This window comes from Semicossyphus pulcher, unplaced genomic scaffold (genome assembly GCF_022749685.1).
Source record: "Semicossyphus pulcher isolate SPU_LCO1_2020_fin unplaced genomic scaffold, fSemPul1.0.p SCAF_15, whole genome shotgun sequence".
Classification (NCBI taxonomy): Eukaryota; Metazoa; Chordata; class Actinopteri; order Labriformes; family Labridae; genus Semicossyphus; species Semicossyphus pulcher.
The window spans coordinates 25,858,446-25,873,218 of record NW_027211659.1 but is presented as its reverse complement, the minus strand read 5'-3'; the positions used below and the strand labels follow the sequence as shown (position 1 = coordinate 25,873,218).

General features: G+C 41.1%; 2 protein-coding genes and 1 non-coding gene across 3 annotated transcripts; all 3 read left to right on the top strand.

The window, feature by feature from the left end:
- The first annotated feature begins 308 nt into the window (after nt 1-308).
- cops8 (COP9 signalosome subunit 8) lies at nt 309-11,361 on the top strand. Its single transcript, XM_069663584.1, has 7 exons — nt 309-405; nt 1,116-1,186; nt 2,118-2,166; nt 2,902-3,034; nt 9,498-9,605; nt 9,764-9,826; nt 10,715-11,361. The coding sequence occupies exons 1-7, from the start codon at nt 334-336 to the stop codon at nt 10,792-10,794; spliced, it is 576 nt and encodes a 191-aa protein (XP_069519685.1). The 5' UTR covers nt 309-333; the 3' UTR covers nt 10,795-11,361.
- Nucleotides 4,318-6,122, top strand: trim63b (tripartite motif containing 63b). Its single transcript, XM_069663583.1, has one exon. The coding sequence runs from the start codon at nt 4,664-4,666 to the stop codon at nt 5,702-5,704; it is 1,041 nt and encodes a 346-aa protein (XP_069519684.1). The 5' UTR covers nt 4,318-4,663; the 3' UTR covers nt 5,705-6,122.
- Nucleotides 11,362-13,973: 2,612 nt separating the features above from the next.
- Nucleotides 13,974-14,047, top strand: trnai-aau (transfer RNA isoleucine (anticodon AAU)). Its single transcript has one exon. It is a non-coding gene; the product is annotated as a tRNA-Ile (tRNA).
- Nucleotides 14,048-14,773: the final 726 nt, after the last annotated feature.

Genomic DNA, 14,773 nt, shown 5'->3' with positions numbered 1-14,773 from the left:
GTAAGAAAAAATATTTTTTTTTCAGTACAAAGGTTTTCGTTGTTTAATTGAGGGGAAATAAATTCAATACATCTGCTTAATTTCTTATTAGTAATAATAACTGAATGAGTTATTAGTTTATTGTTGTAATATTTTCTGTTGTATCGCACAATGGCATAGCTGATACTTAGGTAGTTTTACATCTCAAAAGCTACAATCCAAGAGGTGTTCTGTACAATACATTGTCATTTGTGCTGCATCCAGGAGAGGGCAGCAACACCCGTGACATGTTGCCATACTACTGCATTTATACAGAAGAAGAAGACGTTTCCTGTGCAACAGTTGGGCATCATCATGCCTACTGCTGTGATTATGGAGGAAAATTTTGATAAATTATTAGAACAGTGTGAAGCTCAAGAGCTCGAGGTAAGTACGAGATACGACATTAAATATTGTCATTCAAGCTTTATGTTTGACGGTGCTTGGTTGAGTGGTAACTGTCAATTGCTTAGCTCACAACCGGTTAAGGCTAGCGTTATGGCTAGGAAGCTCGCCGGTTATCTGTGCTCTCATGCTAATTCTTCCGTCTAGCACGTTAAATTAACTTATGCTGCGAGTTAGTTATTAAATGAACCAGTGTCATTCTAACAATGCCAAAAAAATTACGCTTCATTTTCAAGTAATGGCGTTAGCCTCTGTTCAGACTTCTGTTAGCAGCACGTAGCAGAGAGCTAGTTAGCTAACCTACATGACCAGAGATCCCCTAACTTTTTTGGTAAACATTGTAAATGCTTATACAACATTATTGTGATACACAGTTTGTCATAATCTCAAAGTTATTGTTATTGGCAACCTTGGGCTGACCTTCTCATTTACCTTCTCACATGTGGGGTAAGTTAATGAACAAATGTCGTTATGTGCGTTAGCAGAAGCTAAGGAAAACAATAACATAACTTACTGCACGGCTTGTACTGGCTCTCGGGATACAGTCTGTAGTTACAGTCACGTAGCTAATGCAAATGTATACAATCTTTTTAATAGGCAACATACAGTATTTTGAGAGTTAACGATATCTTAGTGCTCTGCTTATTCTAAGCTTCAAGATTTGATCTCACACCTGCATTTGTTTTGAACAGGCTCCAGGGGGCATCCCAACACCTCAGGTCTACGCTCAGCTGCTCTCGCTCTATTTACTTCATAATGACTTGTAAGTCTTTACTACCTGGCTCTCTTTCCATGAGGTTATTTATGGAAAGACATGGACTCATTAACAACTTTTCTGTTTGTTTGTTTTTTATTTAAGTTTTTATTTCTTTAGTGGTTGAATTAGAAGCAAAGAAATATACAACATCCTAAATTAACACTTATAACTTCTCAAACAGTTGGAATGCCTCTTTTCCTCTTGAGCTTTCTGTGTCATAAAGATTTGTTTTGCCTTATGTAGCATACATGCACAAGAACTACGGAAGACAGAAAGTAACAAAATTACAACTTTGTCACTTTCAGAAATGGCAATAAAATTGCAGCTGTAATATGAAGTAATCCTCCATCTTTATAAAGTTCTCATACCACACACATCCTCAACCTATCTTCCTCATTCAAAGTGAAAGAAGACTACTGAAGAAGAAGATATACTTTATTAATCTCTCTGTTATTACAAACATGCTACACGAACATAGTCCCGAAATACACACAAGCACAAACAGGACCTTATGGACATGCATTAATGGAGACATGTCAGAGTGAGGAGGCCCCTGATCAGTTGGGGATTCTTGCTCAAGGACACCTCGGCAATGTCCAGGAAAGGAACTGGCACCTCTCCAGCTACCAGCCCCAATTCCATACTTGGTCTGTACCTGGACTTAAACCGGCGACCCTCCGGTTCCCAAGCCAAGTCCCTGTAGACTAAGCTACTGTCTACCAGACTACTACTACTGTCTATTCTGGGACTATAAGAACTGTAGTGGTTGCCCTCCGGCAACAAGTGATAGAAATGGATGGGTTTACAAATATAACATTTAGTTTAGTAATGAATATATATGTGGAAAACTACAGAACTATTCTAAGTCTACTGCGTTGTATCACTGCTAATAACTTTATTCTGTGTAGTGTCTAACTTGTTGCTCTGGATTAAACAGGAATAATGGCCGGTATCTCTGGAAAAGGATTCCCCAAGCTATAAAAGCGGTAAGCATGTCAAAACATATGTAGACCGTAAGGAAGAACTAGATACACCAATCTTAGTATGATACATGTGATTGTCCTGTTTGTGCCGCTTCATTATGCTGGTTAACTTATCTACATATTTACAATTTATAAGTATGTTTAAATATTGTGTTTTATAAATTGTTATGAATGTTATAACAATTACAATTTCCAACATTTCCTTTTTTATTGATCTCTGATGTACCTGACTTAACAGTAAATAATGAGGATGAGTCTGATAAATCAAGCAAAGCTTAATGTCAGACATCAGCAGGAAGCCATGTTATTATGTTGAACACATCATTTGATACTTTAACATAACCAAATTTTTTCGGGGGTCTTGAGTTTGCTTAAATTGATTGCTTAAATGTTTACATTTCATCACCATGGGAAGATTTGCCAACCATGTCTTCTGTCCTAATGGGACACAGTCTGTACCTGCCGGGACAACCAGGGTGGCTTTGTTTTGCTTATAACTGTCAACTTTATGATAATAAATTGAACAATGTTATTGCTAAGATTATAATTCCTTTTTGGAAGCTGAGATGAAGCCTGATCTCCTATAAGCCTCATGTGCATAAACACCATACCCATCAGAACTTTAACCACTGATTCAATATCCTAGGTATTTGGGTGTGACTGCTCTTCAAAGTAGCATGAAAAACAAATGTAGCATTCTGAAAGTTTTTGAAATGCTTCTCCTGTTGTTGTGTGCAGGCAAACCCTGAACTAGCAGCTATTTGGGCAGTTGGCCAACGCATATGGCAGCGTGACTTTCCAGGGGTCTACGCAGCCATTGCAGCTTTCCAGTGGACAGAGAATATCCTTCCGGTGATGGAGGGTCTTCGAGGTAACCACAACACAATCAGCTCTCATGTGAATTCTCACACTGATTACTTCACATGTTGTGTAGATTATACTTAATTCTACATTTCTTCATAATGTTTATATGCTCTTCACATTTTTCTCTTGGAAAACAGTTGCAAACTGTCACTTAGGGACATTAGGGTGAATTTAATATTTATATTGCCTCTGCAAGACGTCATCAGCAGGGGGCGCCAGCTAAACAAAGCTCTATGATGCAACCCAGAAGCCCAAATAAACATTTTCAGTAACATGAACATTTAGGGACAGAATTTCACAGTTTTATATTTTTCTTTTCCAGTCTCTATCATCAAGGCTAGTTTATGTTACTGCAACACAGTACTGTGAATAAGATGTCAGATTGTATTCTAATGTACTTGGACTGATACTCTCTCATCATGGAAGTAAATATCTGAATATTTCAGTGTCTCGATCCACACGTGACTTTCTAACATCTATTGCATCATTATGAGGATTATCCGCACATGAAATTATTGTCCTCATGCTCAGTTGTCGGGGAATATGTACCATGTGATCTTGTGCAAGAGTTTAAGAATAGCTTCTCCCTCATGTTGACGGTACTTTGTGTTTATGTGCAGTAGACGCTGACGACAGCATGTCATAAGACACTCTCACAACCATTGATGATGATTTCTTGATGGATTTGGTAAATAAAGAGTGTTCTAATTATAAAAGAGAAGATTTAACTCTTTTAAATAGTTTTAAAATACCCAGTTTTAAATAGGGCAACAAATCCTAAAGAAATTATTTCCATAGTAAAGTGAGTGAAAGTAAAGACTGCTCGCTATACATTGTTTGTGCAAAAAAAATAGCATTTTGAATATTGATCATGAATATTTGGCTTTAAAATAAGAAAAATAACACAGAATATGCAAAACAAATTGAGGGAATTTGACTGACTGACAACACAACACATTAATTTATAACAAAACATTTTTGAAAATCAGTTTGACAAGAATTTAACAGCAAAGGTTTTTTTTCTTAAAAGACTTCAACTTTATTTAATAAGTGATTCAATAAAGGTAGAATTAATAATTAACTTTCTTCTGTTTAATATCAAAAACACGATTAACTTCTTTAATAAAAAACAGGTTACGTAAGTAGCACACTAGATACAAGACAACAACCACAAGGATTCAAACAACACAGGTGTCAGAGGATGTTGACATTGACTTGTTTACAAAATGTATTGAGATCCCTCTCTGAACTGTCACATGGGCCCTGGTTGTCTCTGCTCAGCCTCCACTTGTGTCACTGATAGAGGGAGACGCAATGCCCACTGGGACATGTGACACATGCAGCACTGGATAGGAGGGAGCCATTTCTTTGAAAACATCCCAAGGCAGCAAGCAGGCAGGAATGTATGCTCTGGTTGGTGGACAGGATCAGATGTCACCAGCTGTGAGGCTGCTATAAAGGAGTGAGCTGCTAGCTGACAGCCAGAATAGATATCCGCTTATTCACAGCACACACTGGGAAAAGGTCGAAGAGTCTGCCCTTCATTCTCATAACCGACTGACAGAGAGGAAAGCTTTTAGTTTTATCTTGTGAATTGGGACATTGACTGGTCTACCTGTAAGCAGACTTTTCCGTCATGGACATCCAAAGGACAGGATCTATGGTTCGGCCCCCGAGCCCCATGGATAGCCTGGAGAAGCAGCTGAGCTGCCCCATCTGCCTGGACATGTTCACCAAACCGGTGGTCATCCTGCCCTGCCAGCACAACCTGTGTCGCAGTTGTGCCAGTGACCTCTACGACTCACGCAACCCATACCGCTTTTCTGGAGGTGTCTTCCGCTGTCCTACCTGCCGCTTTGAGGTTGTGCTTGACCGCCATGGTGTACACGGGCTCCAGCGCAACCTGTTGGTAGAAAATATCATCGACATCTATAAGCAGCAGCAAGAAGGTACCAACAGTGGAAGCACAGAAACCACCCTGAAGCCGAAAGAATCCAAAGAACCGATGTGCCAGGAGCATGAGGATGAGAAAATCAACATCTACTGTGTGACCTGCCAGGTTCCCACCTGCTCCATGTGCAAAGTGTTTGGTCAGCATAAGGACTGTGAAGTGGCAGCTTTACCAAGTGTTTACCAGGCCCAGAAGGGAGAACTGAGTAACGCTATTGATACCCTGGTGTCCAGCAATGGGCGCCTGCAGGCCCTGCTCAACCAGATGGAAGACTCCTGCCGTGCTGTGACGGAGAACGCTCAGCGTGCTAAGCAAGGGCTAGCTGAACGCTTTGACCTGCTTTATGCTGTCCTGGAAGACCGCAAGACCATTCTCCTGGAGCAGATTGGTAAAGAGCAGGATGAAAAGGTGGCAGCTCTGCGGGCGCTGGCTCAACGTTATGGTGAACGGCTGCAGTCCAGTTCAGAGCTGACAGATACGGCTGTGAGGGCATTGGAGCAGGGGGGTGCTGCTGAGTTTCTGTTAGCCTCCAAGGGCCTCATCACGCAGACCAAAGACGCAGCCAAAAACTCACTGGGAGAGGAGAGGCCAGAGCCAGGCTTTGAGAAGATGGACCACTTCACTTTGTCTACAGAGCATGTTGAAGCAGTCCTGGGAAAAATGGACTTTGGAGTGGGTGAAGATGATGAATTTGAAGATGCAGAGGATGAGGAAGAAGAGGAATAATGAGAAATGAAGTTGTTATGGACTCGTAGGAAATACTGTAATTTGTGCTTTTGAAGGTTGTTGACCCAAGTGTTTGTGGCAGGGACTCTGCATTTCAGTAAAATAAGGTTACAGTGGATTTGGGCTGAAATGACTGGCCCTTACTTTCAGTGCAATATTTAATTTCAATGTTGTACCTTTTCTTGATGTCTTTTTATACTTTTGTACTTCAAGTCAGTTAAATGGAAAAAAGATCTTGATCGGAGTGTAAATAGAGAATGTCTGATGATTGCTCACACATCATGTTCTTGATATGTAGCTTGTGGAATTAGTTGTATTTTTCTCACTTTGTCTAACTTTGTATTGAATTGGTGATCAGCTCCTCTGCCTGTAATCACTAAATCTGTCTTTAATGGAAAGTGGAATAAAGCTGCATGAAGTTGAACATCTATTTTCTTTATTGCTCAACTATAACACAAAGTTAGCAGAGCATACAAAAGACTCTGGTCTCAACAAAATGTCCCCCAGTCTGCCACTGCTCTTACTTGGCAATAGGCTGTATGTAAAAATAAAAGCCCTTGCCTTGTCCTGTCTGTTTGCCTTTGCCGGTGAAAAGTGGGGGCTATTTTTAAGAGGTGAGAGGGTGAGAAATGATAGCCGCCCTGGAATAGACTGTGAGGGAAGGACAGGCCAGGTCCTGTTTCTCCTCCATAAAAACTCCCGTCCTCCCACTCATGGACGTCTTGCTCAGCAGCTCCAACCCAACTCTGGAGTGTCAGAAAGTTTACTAAGAAAGGCCGGTCCAGCTGCCACACAAGTCATCTCCTAACGGTCAAAAGGCCGTGGTAAAAATACACGTCTGCCTGGGGACTGGGTTTCAAAAAGCCCCTTGAGCTGACCTGCTTGGCTGTGCTGGGAACATTTGCTCTGAGTCCTCATTTCTTTTCTTATCTACAGCCAGTGAGGTGCAAGAAAGTTCTTCCAACACAGAAGAGAAGTTCTATAAAGTGTGTTATGGCTTGCATGAAAGGGTGATTCTGGTACTTATAAACCTATCCCCTTTTTTACATAAGTTGGGATCTAAAAGACTACAAATGGCTGCAGCATACGTGCACTAAAAGAGCTTTTTTTTCGCCAACAATCGGCTAGTTGTCATAAAAACTGTCTGACAACATTACAGGAAGGATTGCTTCAGAATCCTGGTCCTTCAAATCCTTTTTTTAGAACAATAAACCTCTGTTATCATTGTGTCCCTCAAAGCCACCAGGCTCTCCTGACAAGATAATTTTACAGAAGGAGGGAGTTGCAGGTCTGCAGCTGCCTCAGCCGTTTTGATGGTGTATGCTGCCTGTCTTGGCCAGGACACGCTTGAAAAAGAGGTTTGGTGGTTTTTAAAAGAGCAATGTATTTTATCACCTTGAAAAAAAGATCTATTCTTGTGAGCAGCCTTTCCATAATGTTGTGAGGTACTAAGAATAACAATATGAGCCTGTCGGTGGATGCTAACCTTTAGCGGTCACATATGCCCTGAAGTATTTGACGCAGCCATCAGAGCTCGATTTGCTGCTGCGTGCAGCAGAGATCTGCTGGAGCAATTCCAATACCTTTTATACCCATTAGTCATATAGACCCGAAAATCTGTAAAAATAGTCCCCCCATTTTAAAAATAGGGGAATCCCCCCTTTAAAAGGGGATGGGGGTTTTATACTGACTACAGAGGGGGGGATCAACTCAGTCAGTTTACCTCAGCTGTCAATTATCGATCGTAAGACAACCACAGTGACAATAAAACCCTACACTTCTCTCTGATCACCACATAGTATGCATTCATTTAATAGTAGACTGATAAACCTCAGATATTACTCATTAGCCATGACTTTGATTATCACATAGTTTAATAAACACAAATTCAACTTTTCTTTGACCTAGTTTTCCATGTTCATATTTTCAGTCCTTTCACCTGCTGGAGAAGAACAATAACAGGGAGAACAGGAAGCCTCTTGGACAGCAGAAAGCAGTCTTGACAAATCTCTGGCCTTCCCCCTCACAGCTGTCTTTTCTCATCCCCCTGACTTGTTATTGTTACTGCTGCTAGCTGCTGCTGCAGGCTGGGGGATGACTGTTGGTACACATAAACCGTTGCTAGGTTATAAAACACTGAAGGCCGCAACCCTGAGGCATTTACGTGATAGCTGCAGGAGCAGATACATGGCGAGCGGACTTGGCTCCATGCTGTGTTGAGGCCCTGTCACTCTTAATGTTATCTCCACAAACTACAGCACCATGTCAAGGCAGGCCTGATAAATAGGCTTCCCAAACGTCAAAGCTGTCCTAAGTTAGGGCCTGCTGATTAAGTCTTCAGTGGTGTGTTGTGTAAGCTTTGCACAGCACGTATCCATGATTCAACTTAAGCATGCTTCATTTAACAAGATCTCTTTTTAAGTGCTTTTGATTATGGAAAATCTTGATTGCTGTTTTAAGCTCACACGTTCATCTAAAGGAAATCCAACTAACAAAATGCACGATCTGATTTAAAGCGAACCCAGATGCTAAAAGCAGTTGAAGGCAGACGACTTTGAGTCTTTCTTCTGAATGGCTTGATTTTATCTAAATGCAAAACCAGCTCATCTCAGAGTTGTTAAGTTGTTTGTGACTTTGTGCTTGTTTGGGCTGGGGAGGAGTTGGAGCTGTGAGAGGACACTTGACTTGCTGTCAGTAAAATAATTAAATTTGCAAAAACAACAACAAAAATTTACAAATACATTCAAGCATTTAATTGACATTTGACTAAAAAAACGAAATAAAACTGCCTAACTGTAAAAGATCCAGAGCCCCTAAAAACAATGCGTTTCACACCTAAACATGGTTTGGCAGGATGTGGTGGCGCTAGCTTTTAAATTATGTGAACTTTGCAAATAAACTCCCGCACGCTGAACTTAAAATACATGTATTTGCTTGCAACGTTACGGAGCTCGAACTTCATCAGGCAAACTAACTGTTATTAACTGAACTGCAGGCTTAGCGTCACAGAAACATAACGGTTCTGTTTCTGTGATGTTTAGGCACCAAATATTTAGGTAAGGTTTAGGCAAAGCCTTGAAAATAATCTATAGTTGTACTACAACGATATATAATTAATAAATGACTAGATTTTTTGTTGTTTGACAAAATGTATTTCATTTAATGTGCAGCACTGTTAAGTTGGAGATATTTTCCAGTCTAACAATCTGTCAGTTTGAGAATCCATCAACAGTCAAGAAAGTCATTTGAAAGTCTCTCAGGAAGTCTAACACGTTTGTCGCAGTGCCAGCGGTTAAGTTGCAAGGAGCAAAAATAAAAAGTGTATCTTTGTAACATTTGCTATCTTATTTTCATAATGAGAATGTGCATCAGGCACACAGCACTCTGTGCACATGCACTCTGTGCACATGCACTCTGTGCACATGCACTCTGTGCACATGCACTCTGTGCATCAGACACACAGCACTCTGTGCACACAGCACTCTGAGCACATGCACACTGTGACAGTATTGTTTTTAACCAGCCCCTGGCTCCAGAAACTCCCTCTGTCTGTCTTGATAAATTGTTATTTGCGGTGCTGTTGCTAATTAGCAGCCCTGTTTACATAGAACATGACTCTTAAATACCGTGTTATATTTACGTGACATGCTGCTCATGTGTCTGTATGTTGTCAGTGAGTGTCTGCTGCGGTGTACTGTATTCACTTTAAATAGAAGCGTACAGTTTACCACGTGTGCACTCTATATGTACCTAACTGATATCAATATCTCTTTGGTTCATGTGTCCTTTACAGAGAGCACACGGCAAAGAGCGTACAGTCTAGTGGCCCAGGCATACACTTCCATCACAGCAGAGGACTTTGCAGCCTTTGTGGGATACTCTGTGGAAGAGGCAGTAAAGGGTAAGATTAATAAACCCAACATCCAAGTTTTTTCATACAAAAACAACTCTATTGTTGCAGTATTTCCACAGAGGCGTAATGCTGTTATTTCCCATTACAAAGCCATCATTTGTTTGCTGATGAGGCTCTTTATTTTCCACCTCTGTCTTCATCCAAAGGCGTGGTGAGCCAGGGCTGGCAGGCAGACCCTGCTACCCGGATGGTGATGCCCAAAAAGCCAGGTAGGTGGCAGTGTTGCTCTTTTTACTTCTGCCCATCATCAGACAACTGTTGTGTTGCCCAAACAGTTTTATCCCCATGAGTAACCCTGCACCCTCCTTCTGCTACTTGTCCTTCTAGATTTTATTACACATAAAACAAAGTTAACAGCAGCGATTTAGGGGTCAGTTTAATCTAAATGAAAGACGAGTGATTTGCCTTTTTCTTAGAAGCTCTTGCTAAATCCTTCCTTTAATGTCTGTGTTCCCAAAGCTTACCTCATTCAGTCCCTTTCTTTTCTACTTTTCTGTTCTCTATTATATCAAAATGTTATTATCACATCATCACATGTGCTGCAGCCAGAGTCTCATGGATGGATCCATCTTGTAATAGAAACCTACTAATTTATGCAAACAGTCCAGGAGGGAGGTTGCGGCCTGTCTTTCCTCCACTTTGCAAATATTGGACCTTACTGCTGAAGCATCTGCTGCGCACATGTCCAGCCGAAACGCTCACCCCCTCACCATTAATCCTCACATGCCTGCTGTTTTCCCCCCCGCCACCGCGTTACCAGTACCTAATAGCTCTTGGCAGTTTTGGTTGTGGAGTGGAACTCTTTCAGGAAATCATTCTGGTTTGGATAAAGTGTTGTAATGATCTCCAGGCTGAATGTCTCACAGACACATGGGGAGACTCTGTAGGTAGAGTGGTTAAACAGGTCGGGGGGGGGGAAGTGAGCTCTGATGTCAACAGCAGGGTTAACTTTAAACCTGCGGCCTGCTGAGTCTCTCTGAGTTAGCACACGTGGGCTGCAGCCACAGGGATGTAAGATCGATGGTCCTTGGCACAATAAGGAATCCCCCTCTGACTCAACTTCTCCTCTGTCTCGCTCTCCTCCTCTCTCCCAACAGATCCTCCCCCCGTCTCATTGGTTCCAAATGAGCAGCAGTTGGCCAGACTCACTGACTACGTGGCTTTCCTCGAGAACTGATAACCCACTACAACCACTGCCGCCCTTTTTTCGATTGCTCGGTACCGAGGGAGAACACAAGTTTGGATAGACACTTCCTCCTTCCTGCTCCCTGATAAAGACGTACCAAAAAGAAACCAATCGTCTTGCATGAATGCTGCAAGCTCTTCTCCAAGACCTGTCTATTTATGTTCAGTGACTAACACTGCTTCTCCATGTTGATTCATCCCTCTAAATCTGTCAAACATAGAGTTGTATCATATTCTTTTTTGTTCTTTTGCTCTCAGCAAACCCCCCCGGTGTATAATTTTGGGTCTGATTTCAAAGGAGGGCTTGCAGTAAATATGCTTCCAATCACTGTCCCTATGTTTTATTGATAACCTAACAAACCCTCCCCACACAGTAGAAATACACATGGTAGTATGCACAGTATGTCCATACTGCTTTAGCACTTAAAGGTAGCCTGGAAACAAACTATTTCAGGTAACTGAAGTCTCTGTAAGCATGCATCACCGTGTGGATTTCAGTATTCAGACCTCATGTTTTGTTGTTGTTTTGACTGGTGAATAAATATTTTGCTGTTTCTAATTAAGTCTTCTTTTATTTCCAAGTCTTTATTTCAGGTTGGTCCTCACAGAGCAGGCTGGCCTCAATCAAGGATGCTGAATATTTAGTTATAGTTGCCTTTGGCGTTTGCCAGTGTCATATTTGTGCCAAAAAGAAAACGGGTATGACTGTTTCCTTTGGCCTGACATTAACTATTCACATACACGGAAATAAGCAGAATGTGAGGATGCAGCTCACATTTGTTTTAACCCATAGACTGTATATAAGAGGTGAACGTAGCCTATGGGTTTCAAAAGTGTAGCTAATGCAGAAGTGTCGTATTATTTCTGATGACCAGCAGGGGAAGACTCCACAGGTTGAAAAACAGTGTCCGATTGTATGCGAGTCTAGCAGAAAATGACCCCACAATGACTCACTTGATTTATTACCTCAGTAAACATTTTTCTAACGAGTTCATCTCAATTGCCATTTTTGAGTCTTCTTCATTAGACCATGACGATCAATGTCTAAATGATCCTCCTAAAAATGGGCATGGCTACCTTATGATTGACAAATCGCTACCTGGGCAAACTGAAAAGTGTCTTTGGCTGTAATAAAAGACACTCAAGGAGTCCAGTGTTCATTTTTCCAGGTAGTCGTGTTGTCACGTTCGCAAACATTCCAATTCTTTTGAACGACTCTTTGGTGCGAACGATGGGAACTAGGAGAGAGCCGTTCTGTTTATAGGTGTGCCCACATTTCACTGCCCGCCCTCGATCCACTCCCCTTTATGCTGAATTACCACAGGCAGCTTTTTACAACTGCAACTCCGCTGTACTAGGTCACATGCAGCGGAAGCATGTCACCACAACATTATAACCCTCCGACAAGTTGTTTTTTTGTTTACAACTTTGTAGCCATACATTCGTAAAAGTATTGGCAAATCAATGTTGTGATTAATTGTTCTTACTTTATTCTGCTGTTTCCTTTTAAATTTTAAAAGTGCAGAATTTTAAATATGCGCTTGTTGACTCGGGAGAACATAGTGCAGGCATGTTCACGAGTCTGGGAAAAAAAGAACGATGGAACGGAGCCATAAGATCCAGCTCCCTTCAAAGAGCCGTAATTCCCACTATCGCACACTTTACGCCTGTATTAATTTAGCATCCCAAATTATATACCACAGTTAATTGATTTAAAGTGCACCTTAACTTTCAAGCTGCTCACTTGGCGTTTGCAAACACTGTGCTTCTCTCCAGCACCATTGCTCGTCTCAGTATCAACACTTCGGCTCCAAAGAACAAGATGGTGTCGGCCAAAAGGCTAAAATTGAGGCTTCAACTGAGTAACCCACAAATTAATGGGTGATATCACAGAAGCTACATCAATATCTATCTACAGTCTATGATGAACCACAGTGTACAACCATGTGTAACTCTAAATAGCCTGAACTGCTTTTAAAAAATTAACACTTACACCAACAACTTCTCTCTGGTTGAGAATAAATTGCTATATTTATCATCAGATTGTTTCATCACTTCTTTCAGGTATGAATACAAGTCATTGTTCAGCATTTAAACATGTTGGGCTTCAATCTATAACCAGCTTGAATCACATAATGGAAAAGTGATGTACATTTTATTTTGTAAAGGGATGTCTGGCTGCCATATGTTCATCAGTGATTCTAAATAAAAGTCTGGTGGTGTTTTTCCTCTCTCTGTAGTTCCCTCTGAAGAAGAATTCGAAACATACATTTCTTATTGACTTTGAAGTTATTTGATCTACAAATTAGCTTCAAATAAGAGGAAGTGGCTGACTTTTGATGTGATTTAGTGTGAAACCATGTACAATCAGGGCCATTCCTTGCATGTTTGTGGGGCGAGGAACTCATTTATTTCATGTCATGGTTTGCTTTGTTTGAAACATGGCACACTGGAGACGACTGCGGGGATGGGGATTGACATATTGTTTGTGTTAGTTCTCCCTGGCTCGCCTTCAAGTCTATTTTAGTAACAAGGCTACATCATCCTGTATGGAAAGGTCAAGCTCTTTTTTGTGTTTATTTTAATTTCACTATATTTATATTACTGGCTTAAATTGTTCTCGTCCATATAAAGACATGTTACAGTATGTGTTTGTGTATTTGCTGTATACACACGTGTTGGCTCTAACCCATGCCCGTGCATGTGTTGAACCAGCATTGGCTTCATGACAGCAGTACATGCCAGAGTCAGTCAGCACAAGTGTGAGTGTGAGAAGGTAACTGACCCTGCTCACTCGTCTGTGTTCCTGCTGACCTGGAGTCTGTTTCAGCGGCAGGTTACTAAATTTATACACAGCAGCACATGCACACACACACATCTACTGCACTGATGAAATGCGGAGCTGAAGTTGCAAAGCCGGAGGTAGGTCAGTGTAAAAATACACTGTAACTGTATGGGGTATTAACCCCATTGGCTTCCCTTATGAAAGGCACGTTCACAATTTTAAAGTACGTGTTTTATAGCTTACTGTAACTGAATTTTTGGTTGAGGGCGAAAATGCAAAATGAAAGTATGTAAAAACACGAACCTGGTGCGCTCAAACTGACATAAACGGAGGCTTTCCTGTACTGTAATAGGCGTCTGTACGTACGTAGCTTTACGTTAATGCGTGGCCGGTTAGCTCAGTTGGTTAGAGCGTGGTGCTAATAACGCCAAGGTCGCGGGTTCGATCCCCGTACTGGCCAAAGTTATCTTGCGAGCTACTCCGAAATCGTCCAATTATGTCCTTGAGCATGACTAGATTAAAAAATGTAATTGCATCATTTGATCAAACGTTAAATAGAGATCAAATTCATTCATACCTCCTCAGGTCACATTTCATTCCATTAGTGAGCCTTTTAAAATTATATTTATTGGTCAACGCTTTACAAAATAGGAAGAATATATATATTTAAAGGGGACATATTTTAGCAAAACAATCCATTTTCTATTATTTTAATGTTTTTTTGAATCACGTTGGTAAAGTTTCTCTCCTTTTTGCCATGGCAAGGTTAGACAGTATTTGGTTTGACCGCATAACCCCTCCCCCTTCGGCCTTATATGTACAAGCCAGAGTTGCCAGGAGGTATCAGAATGGTAAATTTAAATGTTGATGACTTGACTACAAGCGAGTGCGAGAAGGCAGCCTGAGGTGAATGACGATTGGTGGATTACAGCAAAAGCAAGGTTCTACGTAGAAACCTGCAGCTGTTCTGAACGGGCCGTTTCAGAGGCGACCTTTTTAAACATGTCATTCTGGAAAAACACTTTTTCACTGTAAACAATAAACCCATGCAAATATGAGAATATCCATTCAAAAGATACTGTATGAGCCCTTTAATAAATGGCACCTTCAACAGAGAATAGATGAGGAGCATAAACTTCCAAGCAATGTAAAAAATAAAAACCTTCTACCTAACTGGTTAACTTTT